Here is an 18,143-nt window from a genome sequence, read left to right as displayed (position 1 = left end):
CAAAAACATTTTATAACTTTTTCCAAAAAAAAATGTTAAAATTTATCGAATCGTTACAGTTTTTGATTTACCAGTGAAGTTGCGAAGATGGCGTCTACGGGTCTTCTATCCAGTTTCTCGCCATCGTCCTCCTTGCAACTCCGTTCTTCTTTCAACGGCGATTATGTATCTCCGTCTAGCAGCTTCATCGGAGCAGCTCCGTTCGCTTCCTCTTCTCTATCCCTTCTCTCCGGTTTGTCATCAACTTCTCACTGTTCATCGTCATTTACTCTGTTCGTTTCGCCTTATAGCTTCTTCGCCAAGAGAATTAGCGATAAGAAAGTAACAGTTACGTTATAGAAAGAGATTAAACTTCCAATTTGAATGTTGATAAATTGAAGAGATTCGTTCGTTATCTTCTTCTAGGTCAGAAGAACTCGTATCCTCCGAGAAAACTCCACGTGTCCGCCAAGAAAGTTTCTGGATTAGAGGAAGCCATTAGAATCAGAAGGTATAATTAATCAACTCTCATTTCGTTCGTATCCAAAGATATTGCAAATCTTGATTGATTGCTAATATAATTAACATTTAACCACGCGTTAGTAGTCGGGTGGTAGCATGGTGTTCCAGCTGTCGTTAAGCGAGCTGAGTTAACATTTCCTCGCCGGAGAGCCGTTTACTGTTTTTTTTTTTAAATATAATTAACATTTAACCATGTGGTCTGGTGGTAGCATGGCGTTCCAGCGTCACTAAGCGAGCTGAGTTAACATTTCCTCGCCGGGGAGCCGTTTTCTGTTTTTTTTTTAAAATATAATTGACATTTTGTAGGATGAGAGAGCTTGAAAAAACTTCAAAAGTAAGGAGAAACCCACCGTTACGACGTGGAAGAGTCTCCCCTCGTCTCCTCGTCCCTGACCACATACCAAGGCCTCCTTACGTTGAGTCTGGCGTGTTACCCGATATATCTCCCGAGTTCCAGATTCCTGGTCCTGAAGGCATTGTGAAGATGAGAGCTGCTTGCGAGCTCGCTGCTCGGGTTCTAAACTTTGCAGGAACTTTGGTTAAAGTAAGACTTTTTTTTTTTTTGTTAGGCTCTCCTTGTTGTGTGTGTATAGTGTCCTGAGTAGTTGTTGGTATGTGGTTTATGGTTGTGCAGCCATCTGTGACGACTAATGAAATAGACAAAGCGGTGCATGATATGATTGTTGAAGCTGGTGCTTATCCTTCGCCTCTTGGGTATGGTGGGTTCCCTAAAAGTGTGTGTACGTCAGTGAACGAGTGTATGTGTCATGGGATACCAGATTCTCGACAGCTGCAGGTTTGGATTGTGCTTTTAAGTCCAAGAGTTCTTTGGAATGAGTTTATATGTTTACCACTAACTAACTGTTGTTTCTGATTGTAGAGTGGGGATATAATAAACATCGATGTCACAGTTTACTTGGATGTAAGTCTGTTTGATTCACTAAAACTTGAGACATCAAATCATATTAACACTTGTTTGGGATTTGTAACTGCTACAGGGTTACCATGGAGATACATCAAGAACTTTCTTCTGTGGAGAAGTAGATGAAGGTTTTAAACGACTTGTAAAGGTAGCTTTCTTCTTCTTCTTTTTCTCTTCATTGTGTCTATGCATTGTTCATAATAAATGGATTCTGTTGTTTTATTGCTCTTGAAGGTTACGGAGGAATGCTTGGAGAGAGGTATAGCCGTTTGCAAAGATGGAGCAAGCTTCAAGAAAATCGGCAAGAGAATAAGGTAGTAACCAAAACCCATTCTTGATGGAATGAATATAACTGTGAAGATGGGTATAATTTGAGAAATAGTAAAGCTAAGACCAAACAATCTCGGTGGTTTAACGTTTCAAACAGCGAGCATGCTGAAAAGAACGGCTACAACGTGGTGGAGCGCTTTGTTGGGCATGGTGTAGGACCAGTCTTCCACTCAGAACCCTTGATTTATCATTACCGTAAGTTATATATCTTTCCTAGCAAAACTGCTCTTTTGATTGTAACACAATGTAAAACAATACTTGGGTTTGTAAATGCCAAGCATGTCGTCTTTGGTGGCTCATCTTCTGTACAAATTTGCAGGAAATGATGGGCCTGGGCAAATGGTTGAAGGACAAACTTTCACAATTGGTAAGTCAGTTTTGTTCCTCCTCCATGTCATGGTTTTCATTTTTTTTGCTTGTAATGAATATAATAATAACAAGAAGTTGATGGCTACAATTTGGGCGTTGCAGAACCGATTCTGACGATAGGAACCACGGAATGTGTAACATGGCCAGACAACTGGACTACTCTAACAGCTGATGGTGGGGTAGCCGCACAGTGTGAGCATACAATTCTGATTACTAGAACTGGTTCTGAGATTCTTACCAAATGCTGAAACTATTCACTTTTGTCTTTCTTTCCGTTTCCCTCTTTGTTAAATGTTGATTTCTTCAGGCTCTTAATGGACCATGTAATCAAATAGAATATACCTCCATATGGTTTATGATAAATCATTTTCCATCTGTCGGTTTTTTTTTAGTTTACTTTTATTAGTTTATTTGTAGTATCTAATTTTTCCAAGCTTTTGATCGCATTTTCCAGATGTTGAGTTTATAGATTACTAATTATATAGACTACAGCATTTCATTTCCCTGCACCATAATATACGTATCAGATATTCAGATCTGAAGATTGGGTTGACTGATATTTTTAAATGTTCCACATGTTTGGTCAGGTATTTTCTTTATCAAACTACACTAATTCTCAATTGATATAAGGCCTATTTAGCTAGAAATAAAAATTCAGGGTGGTAATTGCAGATCTATGCAAACTTTTTAATAATTGGTGAACCATGACAATTTTTCCATGAGTTGCCAATTATCTCCTTTATCCACACCTTCCTCGTTACCTGCTACCCGGGTTACTCGCAAATAATTAAATTTGTATTGAAAACGCAATACACTTGGCGAAACCGGTTACATTAATTTAAAACTATGATATTAGATATATCAACCGGATGTAGCTCTAATAATTAAAGAGAGAAGAGTTTTGATATATTTTACAAATTGTTAGGACGGATGCTAAAGTTACCGGTCAACAATATTTTGACCTCTCGGTTTCACTATCATTTTCCCGGACCTCGCCTTTCAATTGCATTTCTGATCTGGTTCTGGATCTTCCGTTATGTTCACCCAGTATTAATTCGTAGTCTGGTAAATTTGGGAACTCTTGAGGTTGTTTGCAACCGGATATACCTACAATAATTGCAGATAGAAGAGCTGTGAGATATTTTACAAATTGATGTGACGGGCGCGACAATGGCATGATATTTTTTCCATTAAATTATTAAAATTTTCTCGTCAACAACATTTTGACGTGTCAGTCGACGTTGTGTATTATTTAGTTGTGGATATAAAAACACTTTTGGTATTACCTCATTTTGCACAGTCTCTCTACTAGATACCCAATTACCTCCCATAACTTTGCTATCTAGTGCAAATTCCCTTGATATAAAGTATAAACAAGTCGAGTTTCTTCCTATTTTACGTTTTGTTTGTCTTTTAGTGTTTATTTATTATAGTTGAAGCTGACAGCCACTTTCCCAGATCTACCACATGCCTCATCATCATCATTTAATATCACGATCTAATGCACAGTACTCCAGATGAAAGCATCCTATTAAAAAAAGAAGCTCGTCTCTATCGCTTCACCACTTGAGAAAAAAAAAAAAAACCAGCTTCCTCTTTGTATCAGATAGGCAAGTCTATGATCATGGCTTCCTCTGCTGCTGCTGCATCGATCTCTCTTGCAAGGAATCTCTCTCGCCATCATCAAACCTCTCTTTTGGGTTACTCTAGCTCCTTCCATAACCTAAGGATCTCATCCAACGGTCCAGCTTTATCCGCACGATCAAGATCCACCACCTCCTCCTCCATCTTCAGAACCATGTGCAGCAGCAGCGAGAACTCCAGACCAAGTAAGTAAACAAAAAGAACAGATTATAAAAAATAAAAAATAAGATCTTGAAATAAAATGACTTGGCTTTATGTTCACAATCACAGCTAAGATCCAAGAACTCAACGTGTACGAGTTCAACGAAGGCGACCGACACAGCCCCGCGGTTCTAAAACTAGGCAAGAACCCACAACAGCTCTGCATCGGCGACCTCGTCCCTTTCACTAACAAACTCTACACCGGAGACCTCAAGAAACGCGTCGGGATCACCGCGGGGCTCTGCGTTCTGATCCAGCACGTTCCTGAGAAGAAAGGCGAACGCTTCGAAGCTTCGTACAGCTTCTACTTCGGCGAATACGGTCACATTTCCGTTCAGGGACCTTACCTGACTTACGAGGACACGTTGCTCGCCATCACCGGTGGCTCCGGCGTCTTCGAAGGAGCTTACGGACAGGTCAAGCTTCGTCAGCTTGTGTATCCGACCAAGCTGTTCTACACTTTCTACTTGAAAGGTGTTGTCGCTGATTTGCCTGTGGAGCTCACCGGGAAACATGTTGAGCCGTCGAAGGATGTGAAGCCGGCGGCGGAAGCTCAGGCTGCTCAGCCCGACGCCACTATCCTAAACTTTACTGAATAAATAATCATTGTGTCGTTGAGCTCTCTCTTTCTCTTGGATCTTAATGGGTCTGTTTAATGGGCCTAAATAATGGGCTTTAAAATAATGAGCCGCTTTTCGTAAATCTATTGTGCGAGTCCTGTGAACTCTTTTTTCGTCTAAATCTATTGGCGTACTATTATCTTGGAAAGTTGGAATGAGTAGGATCTTTGATAGTACAGTGCAACACGTTATGTTTTACTTGGGTATAATAAGAATACAGCTAACTAGTATTACCGGTCTAAACTCAGAGATACTGACATATATATACACTAACTACATTTTAATATGGATACGGATAGAACGAATTCAACAAAGTCAAGATTCTGTGACACTCCAGGTTCTATGGAAAATATCAACCCTAATGGATAAAGGGAATTTTTTTTTTGTTTGATCGGAAAGATAGAAAGAAAACTTATACATATGTGGTTATCCTTTCCCATGTATTGGCTTCTTCATGAATAGACATTTGCCTTTTGAGTTTAGAGTCAGTCATTAATAGTCATTTCATTAGAAGGGAAAATACATAGTAGTATCAGCTATCAACTATAGCTAGATCATGCATGCAACTTTTCTTTCCCAGTTTGTTTAAATATTTAGTACTTTACTACACAGTTTCAAAATTTATGATAGCAGTGAGGGAAAAAAAATCCTTATGGCCAATCATGAGTGGTGAATTATGTCTGTAGTGTAATTACTAACAAAAAAATAAAAGGAATTACTATAACATGGAAAATTTACGAGCAACTGCATCCAGTACAAGATTATATGATAAACTGGTTTTATTTGATTTGTTGCATGCATATATAATATAATCCAGCATAGTTTGCTCGCATTTGTTACCAATCACCCATTTTGTAAGTTTTTTTTTGGCTATGCGAATGTCATACATAAGGATTGATCAAACTGAAAACTGATATTCAGCTTCAGTTTTTGTTCTAATCAAACTGTGGCTCACATATTGTTTCAAAGAGATCACATACTTAGACGGGTCAAACACATCGACCTTCCGTAATTTTTTATAGAAATTTAATTAGTAACAAAAAGCTAATAATCCTTTTGAATTATCAAACCAATGGCCAGCTACTGTGATGTTGTCATGTGTAGGTACTAATATGTACTTCTTTTATTAAATAATAAATGTTGATTTTCATTTTCATATAAATTTAATATACAAAATAATATTAGTAACACATTTTAACTTTTCATTTATATATGACTTCCATTGAAATCATAGTCTGCATTCGTTGTAAAATCTTGTCAGCATTTACGCAAAACAATACACACTCACACGCAGAGATGAAAACTAATTAAATCTCTTACTCTAACACAAAGTTAATGTACCCATTAAGAAGTTCATAACTCACCACCCACATATTATATGGCTTAGATTTTCGACCCATATTGACTATACATAGAAAGAATTTGTATCATCTCTATTAGTTTGGGTTTTGACGTTTTATAAGCATCCATCTCTTATTGTGTGAAATCTTGGCAAAATTAATAAGATTACATAACCAAAAAACCCGGTATCACATTACCGAATATTCACCACTCCCTACCTACTACTAGCATAACAAGACATGTATCAAATTGGTTACGTTTCTTTTACAAACGAAAATATTTTTAAACATATCAAGGTGTATAAAATATAAAATTACGAAACACAAGATTCGTCTTGTAACGCGACGGGCCGACTTTATGTTTTTTATTCTCTCAGAATAGAGATCCTTGTGATGCTTTGTAGAGCCATATATATATACATGTATTCAGATCTGCAAGTATTATTCATTCTCTCTAAACAAAAGTAAATCTCAATTAAAAGGTGGATTATTATTTTCTTCCTTTATCACCGCCAATGATTAAGAAGCTAAGCAACATGGATTACAAGCAGAAACAAGAGAGATGTGGGCAATACATCGAAGCTCTTGAAGAAGAACGACGCAAGATTCATGTCTTCCAACGTGAACTCCCTCTTTGCTTAGACCTCGTAACCCAAGGTACGTATAATTACATACTTATGCTGATATACAATGAATTGTATTTATTTATATGCATACATATTACATATATATGTATTACAAAGAAATGCAAGATTTGCGTTTTCTTTTTATTGCTAAAATGAAAAACATACCATATATATATATATGTAAAAAATTTTACCATCTTTTAAAAACCTAAAATTTTTACTTTAATTTATTTTGTTTGTTAAGCAATTGAGGCATGCAAGAGGGAGTTGCCGGGTACGGCCACAGAGAATATGTACGGACAATCAGAGTGCTCGGAGCAGACGACCGGGGAATGTACACCTGTCTTGGAGCAATTTCTAACCATTAAAGACTCATCAACCTCCAATGAAGAAGAAGAATTAGACGATGAGCACGGAAATCATGATCCAGACAATGATTATGAGGACAAGAACATGAAATCTGATTGGCTTAAATCTGTTCAGCTCTGGAACCAACCTGACCCTCTTCTCCCAAAAGAGGTGATTATATTAGAGAATCCATATCATAATTAAACTCATTCTAATCTTTACTACAACGCTCTAAATATTTGCTATCGTGTGTGTTCACTGTTCAGGAAGGAACGCAAGAGAAGATGGTGGACACGGTGGTGAAGAAAGATGAAAGTATGAAGAAAGAAGCGATGGCTAACGGTGGAGAAAGAAGGAAGAGAGAGGCGGAGAAAGATGGAGGAAGAAAGCAGCGAAGGTGTTGGTCGTCGCAGTTGCATAGACGCTTCTTAAACGCTCTTCAACACTTAGGTGGACCTCATGGTGCGTTTTAATATTTATATACGAGTTAATTAAATTTTCTAGTGATTTAGATCAATAGTTTGGTATTAGGGTTCATAAAAGTTTAGTTGAGATGTTTATTTTGGTTCCATTTTGCAGTTGCTACGCCGAAGCAAATCAAGGAGTTAATGAAGATTGATGGATTAACTAATGATGAAGTCAAAAGCCATTTACAGGTAAATACTTTTAAACATGTACAATTCTTTCTTTCTATAATTTGATGTATAAATCTAGGCACTATAAAATATATTTTACAAAAAAACTGATGTTTATTAATTTTTTGGGATATAATAGAAATATAGACTGCATACAAGAAGACCAAGCCAAACAGTCTCTAACAACGGAAACTCTCAAGCGCAACATCTCGTAGTCGTCGAGGGCATATGGGTTCCAAAATCTGACCACTCTACAGGCAGGATCACCGGAGGAGCCACCACTAGTGGCACCACCACCAGGTCCACCACCGGGATATATGGAGCAATGGCCGCACCACCACTGCCACAGTGGCCGAGCCCTTCCAATTTTAGACCGTCCATTATCGTGGAAGAAAAAGGATCGGGAAGCCCTAGCGAAGAGGTGGTGTTCCGATGTAGCTCGCCAGCGATGTCTTCTTCTACCCGCAACCATTACGTCAAGAATATTTAGTTTTTTTTTCTTTATATTTTCTATACTATTTTGGTTTCTTCGAGTTAGAATTTGACACCGTGAGGATCAAGAGTGTATAGAGGTTTGCACCGAAAGCAATACTATATGTTTTACTCAGGAATAGTGCCATTTTAACTTTCTAGTTGATTTGAATCTTTCTTGTTCGTTTCTTTTTCCAATTTTGTTGACTTGTTATATTTTTATTTCCATTAAACTTTACACAGTTTGATAAATATGTGGAATCGAAATTGCAGGGATTTGTTTTGTTGTGTTGTTGTTATTACCAAAATTTCAGTATGGCGTGTTAATGGCCATGTTTCTGTTAAATATTATTGTGGCTGCTGCTTGTTTTCGTTAACGCAAAATTTACGGCACTAATTAATATTTTGTATAGTATATATGTATAACAAATGTATGTATACAGCTAGTATGAACATGGCGGCAGAGTCGAGAGCAAAGGGATCTTAACAGGATATACTAAGTTTTTGTCGACCATATTATATAAAGATGCACACAACCACACAACCACATGACAACAAAATTGATTTTATTATGATAACAAAAAAAGACCCGGACCTTATTGACTTGGTTGCATTCAAGGGACGAATATGCTCGGACCCGAAATGTATAACTTACTATAACTATAATTTTAAACTATTTTTAATTTTTTGAAAATTTGATTCTCACGTTGTTGAATATTATTACAAATATGCACGATAGCTACAATGTCCTTGTCTTAGAGTATATTCTCTGCTTCTGGTTGGGCGAAGACTTTTATTCATTGAATAGATATGGTTAGGTCACTTAATATATTTGCCTATTTGGAAAGTATCTCTCAGAATCTTGAATTAATCTAAAGATTCTTTTAATAAATTGTTTATCAGCCGTACCGGTGCCATGTGGCCTTCTAAAAAACTTATGTATCAGATTATTGATCCGAAAAATATATAAAGTGTAACAATATAACTTTTTAATAAATATCTACTAAAAACAGTATTCTCTTTTTATGCTCTATGCTTTTTTCCTTACGTTTATATTTGGATTTGTTTGAATTTACATGAAATATTTATATATTTCCATTTTGAATGCAGGTATTTTTTTAATTCATGCAGAATGTCAATAATATGGTTTCGTTTTCAAGATCGGATCAACCTGGCTAGAAATTCCATGTGCAGAATAAACAAACAAATTAGATAAGAACTTATATATATATATATATATATATATATATATATATATATATAGAGTATTGACGACAGATCCAAATGACCAGGAATCGGATTATGATTTCATTAGATATCAGTTTAGAAACAATAATGAAGGATGGCTAAGCTTTACGCATGAGTTAATGCGACCTTTCCACAAGTTAAAGGACAAAATGGCTCTTGATACTTATTTAAATAACAGTAGTTATCACTGAAACAAGGGAAAATACAGATAGCTAACTAATCAATCAACAAACTCCAGTGCTTTTATTGGTCTATGTCCAAACATTTTAAAAATCAAATATATGGAATATTCGAATTGACCTAATTTAAGTCGTTATCCTAAACTTGTAGGAAGAGTACAAATTTATACAGGACCTTAACTTTATCATCTTTTGTATACAATAAGTACGTGCTTATCTTGTCTTAATCCTTAGCTAGCAATTGACATAGTGAAATTAATTTTGTTTTAATCCTTAGCAAAATGGTTGACATTGTGAAACTAATCTTGTTTTAATCCTCAACAAAATGGTTGACATTGTGAAATTTATCTTTGACTATGTAATATGAAGCCTTTCGAAGATTATTCTTCCTGTCCTGACTAGTAGAAACATGGAAAATTATTTTTGAAATTGTTTGAATATAATGAGATAATATAGAAAGATATGTTGTCATCGTCATATTTATAATTAAATAAGTCATTTTTAGATGTATAGTTCAGAGCCTTCGGACAATCTGTATGTTATTTGAAGGTCATACACTCACTCATACTCATCACCTTAAGATAACAATAACGTTATTATTTATATGGTCTTGGTTCCTGACTTTTGAGTTCTGATCTCCAGCAAGAAGAAGATCTTCCAACAAGAATAATTTTCAACCTTTTCTCCAAATATTTGTTGGGCTTGATGGGCTAGTCTGACTTTATGCTAAATCTATCTTTAGTGTCCAAAGTCAGATGCCCAATTACTCTCTCAATGATCATTACTCATAAACGTCTATAGAAAGTTTGACAATCAGAAATTTTTTCTACTAATTGATCAAAGTATATAAGGGATTGGTCTATTACACAGCTTAATTTGTTCTTCATACCTCAGAAGACCAAACAAAAAATAGTAAGATACTGCACACAGTTATCCCAGCCTAAAAGGAGAGAGAGTATAGTTGATGAACCTTCTACTTGAACCGAAGCTCTTGTTCCCATCTTGTGGGAATGTAAGGAATGAGTTTAACAATCGTTTCACCTTTAGGAAAAGGCAACTCTGTCTCTACTGGAATCCTCTCTAAAAGGAAATCGTTAAGCTTCTCATACTTTGCCATTTTTTTGCTTACTTCCTCTCTCTCGTTCTTGAATATTGTTATCCATTTGTCTTCTTTTGACGGCATACTCCTCCTAGCCGCTGCTGATGCACGCCGGAGAACACCAACTGCTTCACCTACTCTCTCTTCGGATTCAAGCACTTCCGCTAAGTGTTTTTGGCTCTTTAGCTCGTGTAAAGCTCTCATTGTTGATACATATTCCTATATGGACATATCATCAATCATAAGTGTTCTAAAAATCGGTTTAGACGGCACCAAAATAGCAAGTAGATCATAAGCGGAACGATTTTTCTAAACCAATTTTTTGAAAATAAGGTTTAGAAGGCACATAGACTAGGCAGTAATCTACTATAAAACGTCTAATTACCACCTAATAGTTTCTTGAACATTGATCATCACCATAATGATGTGTACTTTTATGTATAATATAAATAGAGATTTGCTACTCCATCTAGATTCTAATGAAAATCAGAAGCAAGCTAAGATCAGTATTTAGATATAACAACAAGCTGAGTTTCATTAGTTGCTTCTTCTTCACGTATAGTTAAGTTTTAAAGATAGGGGACTTACTAGGAAGCGAGACGATAGGTCTTTACACTCTCCATTAGCTCTAGATGACAAAAGGGCAGAGGCTTCCGAAAGCATTTGTGTAGTACCATAATGCAGTTTCGACAACAGGCTTGCGCTTCTACCACTTTCTTCAGCGTTCTTTGTAGTTACAGCCTATTAAAGAAACATGTCTCACTATTAGCATCATTTTTTTCACCTTTCTTGAGAGAAGTTTGTGCAAATTAAAGTTAAGATAATCACTGACCTGACCTTCAGCTAAACAGAGGAGACTTAAAGAAGTGCAAAGCGAAGGAGTTAGTTCTGGAAGCTTCCCTTGAGGCAAAGAAGGTAGCAATGAAGGAAGAAGTTCATGAGAAAGATGATGGAAAACTCCAGATGCTTCTCGGTAAAGTGTTATTGATTTCTTGACATCTGTTGTGTAAATCATTAGGAAGCAAACTTATGAGTGTAGTGCATAAGACAAAAAAAAAAAAAAAAGAAGAAGGTGTTTTAAAAAGACTAACCTGTGGATACTAACTCCATGGCTCTTTCACGAAGCTTAAGTGCGTAGAAGTAAAGAACCATTCCAAGCTCGAACATTATGTTATCGACTTGAAAGAACTTTGGACACTTACGCTGAATCAAGGTCTGAGAGATCAAACCACTACTCCATCTTATCTTAAGACCAGAAACGTGTTTAATTTTATCAGCGTGATGCACTAAGTTGAAGAGTAAGGGAAGGTATTCTCCAAGTTTAAGGAGATCCTGAATAATAATAACAAAATAAAAACTTGAGCTACAAGAAAGAAATATTTGGTTTAGAACTAAGAGTTTTATTTTTTTTTGACCTGCTCACATGAAGTAATTCCTCTGTTCATCTCTCTTGCAATAGCATCAGTGACGTTGCTGCTTCTGTTAACAGATTCCTCAACTGCTTTACGCTTGGAGCTTAAGTTTTTGACTTCTTGTAGAGTTGTTGGACCATCACATGATAACACTTTCTCGAACACAATCTATTTTCAGGTAACAATAATAAGACAAAAAAACAGTTATACAAAGGTACGTACACAAAAGTCCTAAAACCAGGATCAAAATCTCCATTAACTAGTGTAAAATATTCAATCATCTAAATCTCAGGATCAAACACTTATCTAACACAAAAACCCTCAAATCAGAATGTGGACTTGGACAACATTCTAGAGATATGATCACACAAACAGAATCATCAAAGGGAAAAAAATAAGGTTATACCTCTTTTGTTTTTGGTTCTGGAATTAGGTAGTGCATCATCGTCTCCTCCTCTTCCAGACGCTTGATTACGTAACTAGTGCACACCAGAACGAAACAAAATAAAACAAAAAATCTTCGAAACTCGAGAAGCTATTTATTGATTGGTTTATTAATACTCAACAAAAAAAAAAACTATTCCTCAGAGTGTTTGGAAACTCTCTTTTTTTCAGGAGACTTCAGATTTTTTTTGTGGTTTCCTAATCCTAATGTGATTAGTCAAAGTGTGGATAACAAATAGAAGCTGAAAAGGAAATTTCTTAGAATTGAAAAACAGAGAGCAAAGTGTGCAACAACAAGGCAAGTGAAATCATCATCAAAACATTATTAATGTAAAAATCGAACTGAAAACTTCAAAACGACCTTTGATCATCAACATATTTATTTATATGAGATTTTGAACTTTTCGAGGGTGTTTCGATCGCTTTTGTAGGTCAATATTTCTGTAATTTGGTTCTTCGTTTCCTTTTTCGACAAGGGTTTGACTTTGATGAGTTATAGTCTTCGACTTTAAATAAAGAAAGAAAGAAAGAGCTTACATAAGCCCATGGGCTTGAAGCAGACGACCCAATAAGTTGGACTAATTTAAGAGTATTCGGACTATTACTAGTTTAATTACCGAAATCCGTAATTATATGTTCTCTTTTATTTACAAAACGGCATGCACTCTTTCTAACAAACACAATAACACATCTCTAAAGACATACTCCCTCTGTTTTTTAAAGATGAATGTTTTAGGATTTTCACACTTATTAAGAAATCATATTAAAACTTAATTATTAATGCATAGTTTTTTGTAATTTTATATTTCTTATATTTTTAAACCAATAGGATTAAAAGAAATGTAATTAATATTTTTGAAACACACAATTTTTCATTATTAGTTGACCAAATATGCTTTGAAAACATAAAAAATACATCTTTTGGAAACAAAATATTTTCCTAAAACATCCATCTTTAAAAAACAGAGGGAGTATATGTTATTTATTGTTCATTCTCAAATTTTATAAGAACAGTTTTTGTTATATAATTCTATAAATTCAAAAAATAAGAAGTAATCATGTAAAAACGTTCTTTATAAATAGCATAATTTCTTAAAGATGAAGAAGAATTCAAATATTTTCATTCGCATTTTTGTCCTATATCGTTTAGACTTGTAGTATTTCTAGTATAAAGAAACTCTTTTTTTCAATATAGAAACAAAGACTGGAAAAAAATGTTCAATTGTTGCAATCTGGATACTGTTATAAGGTCCGACCCAGTTCTATTTGGTTCCTAAAACCCAAAAACTATAAATTTATTTATTAAAAAAATATGAATAAATATGTAAGGACAGAAAGTTAAACGATCATCCATAAGTTATAACTTATAAGTAATAGTTCAAACCACTGAAAAAGCCCTTTGTCAAAAAAAAAAATAGTTCAAACCACTGCACCACTATAAATTTTTACAAATTTTCTACCTCTAAAATACATAACATATTTTGCCTCCAAAAACAAGAGCTTTAATTGTTTAGCTCAGGGCCGACCCTGACTCTAACAGATAACTCACTCAAAGGTGCTAAGGAATTTAAGGTGCAAAATTATACATCTTCAGTTCTTCACAAGTTTCCTCTTTCAAACTACATTAACTAAGCGGTAATGTTTGAATAATGTGACTTGGTAGGAGGAGCTCGAAGTTGAATATGATGAATATGTCGGTCTAAGTCTTCAGGCTTATTCTGACCTCATCCAACATGGTAAAAAAGAAGGGGCATGGGCCAGTAATTTCCAGGCGAGTTCTTAGAAATTTCTCTCTCAGGTCAATTTCATTCTAAAAACTTTTCATGAATATAGAAAACATACGCAATTTTTCAACGTTATTGAAATCTTATATCCATTAAAAAAACAATATTCTTACACCCTTGACCAAGAAAAAAAAACACAGAAAATATTATACAAAACTCAGTCATCAAAGATGCACCTGATTAACAAAACTTATACTTCTTAGTATCCACGAACCTGTCTGGTCCTGACTGAAACCGGACCCTTCAAACCAACTTTACGCATAAAAGGATCTCCAACCGAGTGAACCATGTGGTCCACATGTCCTGTATCCGCTCTATTTGGAAGATCCATAACTTGTTGCTTCTCTTTAACATTAGTAGTAGTATTGGGCTTAGTAGTATATTGGATTTCTTCCTCACTATCATAGATAACAACATCCTTCTCCAACAACTTCACAGGGTCTTCTCTAAACGACATCACTGGGACATCCTCAATAATTTCATCTGAATCTGACATAGACCTCTTGGATTCTGACCTCGCATCAACCTCACCTCCTCTAAAATCATCATCATTACGTTCTTGTTCTGATTTCTTGTTTTCAGAACCACTAAATGAATTTCCCCCACCACGAGGAGAAAACTGAGAAAGCTCCACAGCAGCTCGTGCAGCGTCTGCTGCATGAGCCGCTGACTCAAACGCTGCTTGTGCAGCATCAGCCACATCTTTGTACTTCTTCTTTCCTCTCTTTACCGAATCAGATAACTCGTAACCTTCTTCATCTTCACTTGTTAACTTACCCTTAGAAACTTCTGATGATGTTCTCTGCTAAATAGTAAAAAATTGATTAGAACATAACTTTCTCTCTGTTTTTCGTTTTGAGGTTAATTACAAAGTAACATACCTCGGTGGAAGTAGAAGAAGCTTCTTCTAGTTTCAGAACGATGTTGTTCTCTGCAGCTATCTCCATCAGAACCTTCATTCTAACCTCTCTCGGTGGATGTCTTGTCGACAACTTCTGAATTATCTATAGTAGTAATAAACATAAATACAATAAAATATGTAAGTATATTGTTCTGTATTTATAGATATGTAACGTGCTGAACACGTTATTGGGTTAAATGCAAAATCAAAGTTGCTTACTTTGGGATTAACTCCACAATTACTGCGCAACTCAATGGACCGAGCAGCCATATCTTTCCCAAAACGCGAGATCAAAACATTACGAATCTCTTGAAGCTCAGGAAACTCTCCTATTCTTGAAGCGGCAAAGAGCAAGCTGGAGACAGCTTCAAGAATCTCATCAGGGCAGTCTCTGTTGTGTTCGAAGAGGTGCACACGGTCGATCAAGAGAGTGAAGTAGCCGTGGATGAAGAAGAGAACGTCGAGGGTGTTTTGGTCTTTAATGACTTGGTCGACTCTGTGGTAAGCGTTCTCGTGGTGGCCGAGTTTAAGAAGCTCGGTGACGTCAGAGGTGGCTTGAGAGCATCTAACTTGACGTTGGTTCTTGAGGATAGAGAGCCTCGTGAGAGCTAAGTTGAGAAGAGACTTGAACTTGTTGGTTTTGAAACTCCGACCAAGCAAAGCGTCAAGCTTCTTACCCATTTGCTCTCACAGGTTGAAGACAAATGAGAGAGAGAGAGAACAGGTTGATGTGATTTTAGGTTTGAATGGAGTTTATAAGAGGAAAGAAGAGAAGACGCGTTGCGTCGTACGAGGACTGCTTAGCAACGAAGTTTTCCTCTAAGTTGAATAAACGACATGCATATAAAGTTGACGTCCGAAACAATAAATAACAAAATAAAAACAATAAGGACCGCTGTTGAAAAATGCGGGCGCGATCATTTACTACTTGATTAATCAAATGAGTAGCATATCCAAATACGCAATTCTATTTAAATGTTTTTTTCTGGTAAAAAGGTTAAAAATTGATGTTTATCTATGTTTTGGACTTCAGAGAAATACTTAGGAAATATTTGTACTAAAAACTTAGACTAATAGGAAAAAACTTGGGGTAATTACTCTTTGTTTGTAGTTTAGCTTGATTTCTGTATGTCTACATAGAGAAAAGTTACATCTTGTGAATATTGTAGTAGTTTTGTAGCTTTGTTTAGAAACTGTGAACGAAACACGCATTACAAAAGTTGTGAAATAGAGACAAGAGAACTGTCACTGTTACGGCTCATAGTATGGCAATTTATTGAAGACCGATAGGTTGCTTGAACGCATTAGTAACGCTTTTGACCGTGGGATCTGCCATTAGAAAACACACAGATTCCTCTTTAATTATTAGGCGTGACGACAAATAATACAGTAACAAGAAATCATAAGCTTTTCGGACCTATACAACTCATCTCCAAGGAACTTTCCGCATCGTAACCATTTTTTAATAATAATAATTTTGTTATCGTGATAAAAGCATGAAAAATGCTGCTTAATTACAAATATATGCAATCGAATTGTTAGAAAAAAAAATTACAAATATAAGCAAACTCCACAGCTTTCACAAATTTTGTCTTCTTGACTTTATTAGTTATCACACTAATCTCAGTTATCTCAATCTCAAAACACTCACGTAAATCAAACACGTCCAAAGTTTTTATAGTTACAGATTTCGAAAACAAGCTTAACAAACTCACCAGGCTTTTGTACAGAAACAGGTCTTCCCTCAAACTCGATTCACGTACATCAAAATGTTATTATGTACGAACCCATCTGCCAAACAATGGTAAAAAGCTTCTAACAAAACTCACCAGGCTATGGTCAAAGCTCATGCATTCCCGACCAAAGCACAAAACAAAGAAGGATGTCGAATGCCCTACATTTTTTAAGGAAATAATCTATATTCAAGACGACTTCTTAGCGACGAAGTTTTCCTCTAGGTTGAAAAAACGACCTGAAGATAAACTTGCGTGCGAAACAATAAAAGACAATAGTGACCGCTATTGAAGTTTCTTGAATATTATTAATACTAATATTAAATAAGACTTGTTAGATAATGTTGAAAGTATTACTCAGAAATATTTTGCCTACTTAAATTCTTGTTCTTCAGTTATTTTCAGTAAACTTCTAATAAATGGAAAAAGAATAACCTAAAAATTCCAGCACAATACGAATACAATTGTACTTACACTGGTATGCTTCTTCATGCTTGAGTTGAGTAGATAAATCGTCACTGATACCAGTATCCGCATCTGAACCCGCCATAACTTGTACCACTCTCAAAACATCAAATGGTAAAAAATTCAGGTTCTACACATCTCCCAAATCAGAATTCCCATAACGCAATTTACGGTATAATGTGGAATGATACATTCCGAGGACGGTCGTGTCCGTATTAGTTTTTGAAAAAAACTGTTATATAAATATACATTTGGATAGAAAAAACGTAGAGGAGAGTCTATTTTGGTCAGTACTTTGCACTGTAAATCACATTTCAATAGTTCCAACTTTTATGGTTTTATCACTCTGTTTGTAGCTTTGTACTTTAGAAACTGAAAAGGAAACATGTTTCGCATTACAATTTATTTACAAAAGTTATGAAATAGACACAAGATAACTCTCACTGTTACAGGTTTTAATATTGCAATTTATTTAAGACTGATAGGTTGTTTGAACTGTAAATGCACTATTAACCTTTTTTCCCATGAGATCAGCCATTAGAAAACACACGATTCCTCTTTATTAGGTTTGACAACAAATTATACAGCAACAAATGAAGCTTTAGACTTCTACAACTCATCTCAACGGAACTTTCCACATCATAAACATTTTCTTAATAATGATAGTAATGTTGTTATCATGATTAAGAGAGGCTTTTACTTCTGTTAGGTAGGAAAAACATGTAAAGAGTTGTTCAATTACAAACTCCATGGCTTTTCACACAAAAAAAGTCTTCTAGACTATTAACTCTTCCACTAATCCCAATTATCTCATGACACTCACGTAAATCAAACATGCTTTAAATGTTTTGTAACTGTAGATATGGAAAAC

At 35.5% G+C, this 18,143-nt stretch overlaps 5 protein-coding genes across 6 annotated transcripts; 3 read left to right on the top strand and 2 right to left on the bottom strand.

Annotated features, from left to right (window-relative positions):
- Positions 1-6: 6 nt before the first annotated feature.
- LOC106382354 (methionine aminopeptidase 1B, chloroplastic) lies at positions 7-2,497 on the top strand. Its single transcript, XM_013822366.3, has 10 exons — positions 7-232; positions 406-490; positions 808-1,045; positions 1,136-1,297; positions 1,382-1,423; positions 1,500-1,571; positions 1,658-1,737; positions 1,851-1,948; positions 2,073-2,120; positions 2,225-2,497. The coding sequence occupies exons 1-10, from the start codon at positions 88-90 to the stop codon at positions 2,368-2,370; spliced, it is 1,116 nt and encodes a 371-aa protein (XP_013677820.1). The 5' UTR covers positions 7-87; the 3' UTR covers positions 2,371-2,497.
- A 1,030-nt stretch (positions 2,498-3,527) lies between these two features.
- LOC125577176 (allene oxide cyclase 4, chloroplastic-like) lies at positions 3,528-4,699 on the top strand. The gene is made up of 2 exons (XM_048738217.1): positions 3,528-3,951; positions 4,037-4,699. Exons 1-2 carry the CDS (start codon positions 3,741-3,743, stop codon positions 4,564-4,566), a joined length of 741 nt encoding a protein of 246 aa, XP_048594174.1. The 5' UTR covers positions 3,528-3,740; the 3' UTR covers positions 4,567-4,699.
- A 1,419-nt stretch (positions 4,700-6,118) lies between these two features.
- On the top strand, positions 6,119-9,157 carry LOC106379914 (transcription factor HRS1). Its single transcript, XM_013819760.3, has 5 exons — positions 6,119-6,584; positions 6,798-7,072; positions 7,168-7,363; positions 7,481-7,557; positions 7,676-9,157. The coding sequence occupies exons 1-5, from the start codon at positions 6,443-6,445 to the stop codon at positions 8,024-8,026; spliced, it is 1,041 nt and encodes a 346-aa protein (XP_013675214.2). The 5' UTR covers positions 6,119-6,442; the 3' UTR covers positions 8,027-9,157.
- Positions 9,158-10,125: 968 nt separating this feature from the next.
- On the bottom strand, positions 10,126-13,010 carry LOC106379913. Its single transcript, XM_013819759.3, has 6 exons — positions 12,352-13,010; positions 11,949-12,113; positions 11,625-11,865; positions 11,366-11,532; positions 11,122-11,274; positions 10,126-10,752 (listed from the first exon to the last, which is right to left on the bottom strand). The coding sequence occupies exons 1-6, from the start codon at positions 12,388-12,390 to the stop codon at positions 10,408-10,410; spliced, it is 1,110 nt and encodes a 369-aa protein (XP_013675213.2). The 5' UTR covers positions 12,391-13,010; the 3' UTR covers positions 10,126-10,407.
- A 1,225-nt stretch (positions 13,011-14,235) lies between these two features.
- LOC106382353 lies at positions 14,236-15,886 on the bottom strand. 2 transcript variants are annotated; one of them, XM_013822364.3, is made up of 3 exons: positions 15,294-15,886; positions 15,055-15,177; positions 14,236-14,978 (listed from the first exon to the last, which is right to left on the bottom strand). In XM_013822364.3, the coding sequence occupies exons 1-3, from the start codon at positions 15,753-15,755 to the stop codon at positions 14,373-14,375; spliced, it is 1,191 nt and encodes a 396-aa protein (XP_013677818.2). In that variant the 5' UTR covers positions 15,756-15,886; the 3' UTR covers positions 14,236-14,372. The 2 variants fall into 2 exon arrangements, with proteins under 2 accessions (XP_013677818.2, XP_013677819.2); XM_013822365.3 differs by having other exon boundaries at positions 14,236-14,975; positions 15,294-15,881.
- Between the last annotated feature and the right edge of the window lie 2,257 nt (positions 15,887-18,143).

The sequence above is a fragment of the Brassica napus genome, chromosome A8 (assembly GCF_020379485.1).
Source record: "Brassica napus cultivar Da-Ae chromosome A8, Da-Ae, whole genome shotgun sequence".
NCBI lineage: Eukaryota > Viridiplantae > Streptophyta > Magnoliopsida > Brassicales > Brassicaceae > Brassica > Brassica napus.
This window is presented reverse-complemented; position numbering and strand designations above follow the sequence as displayed.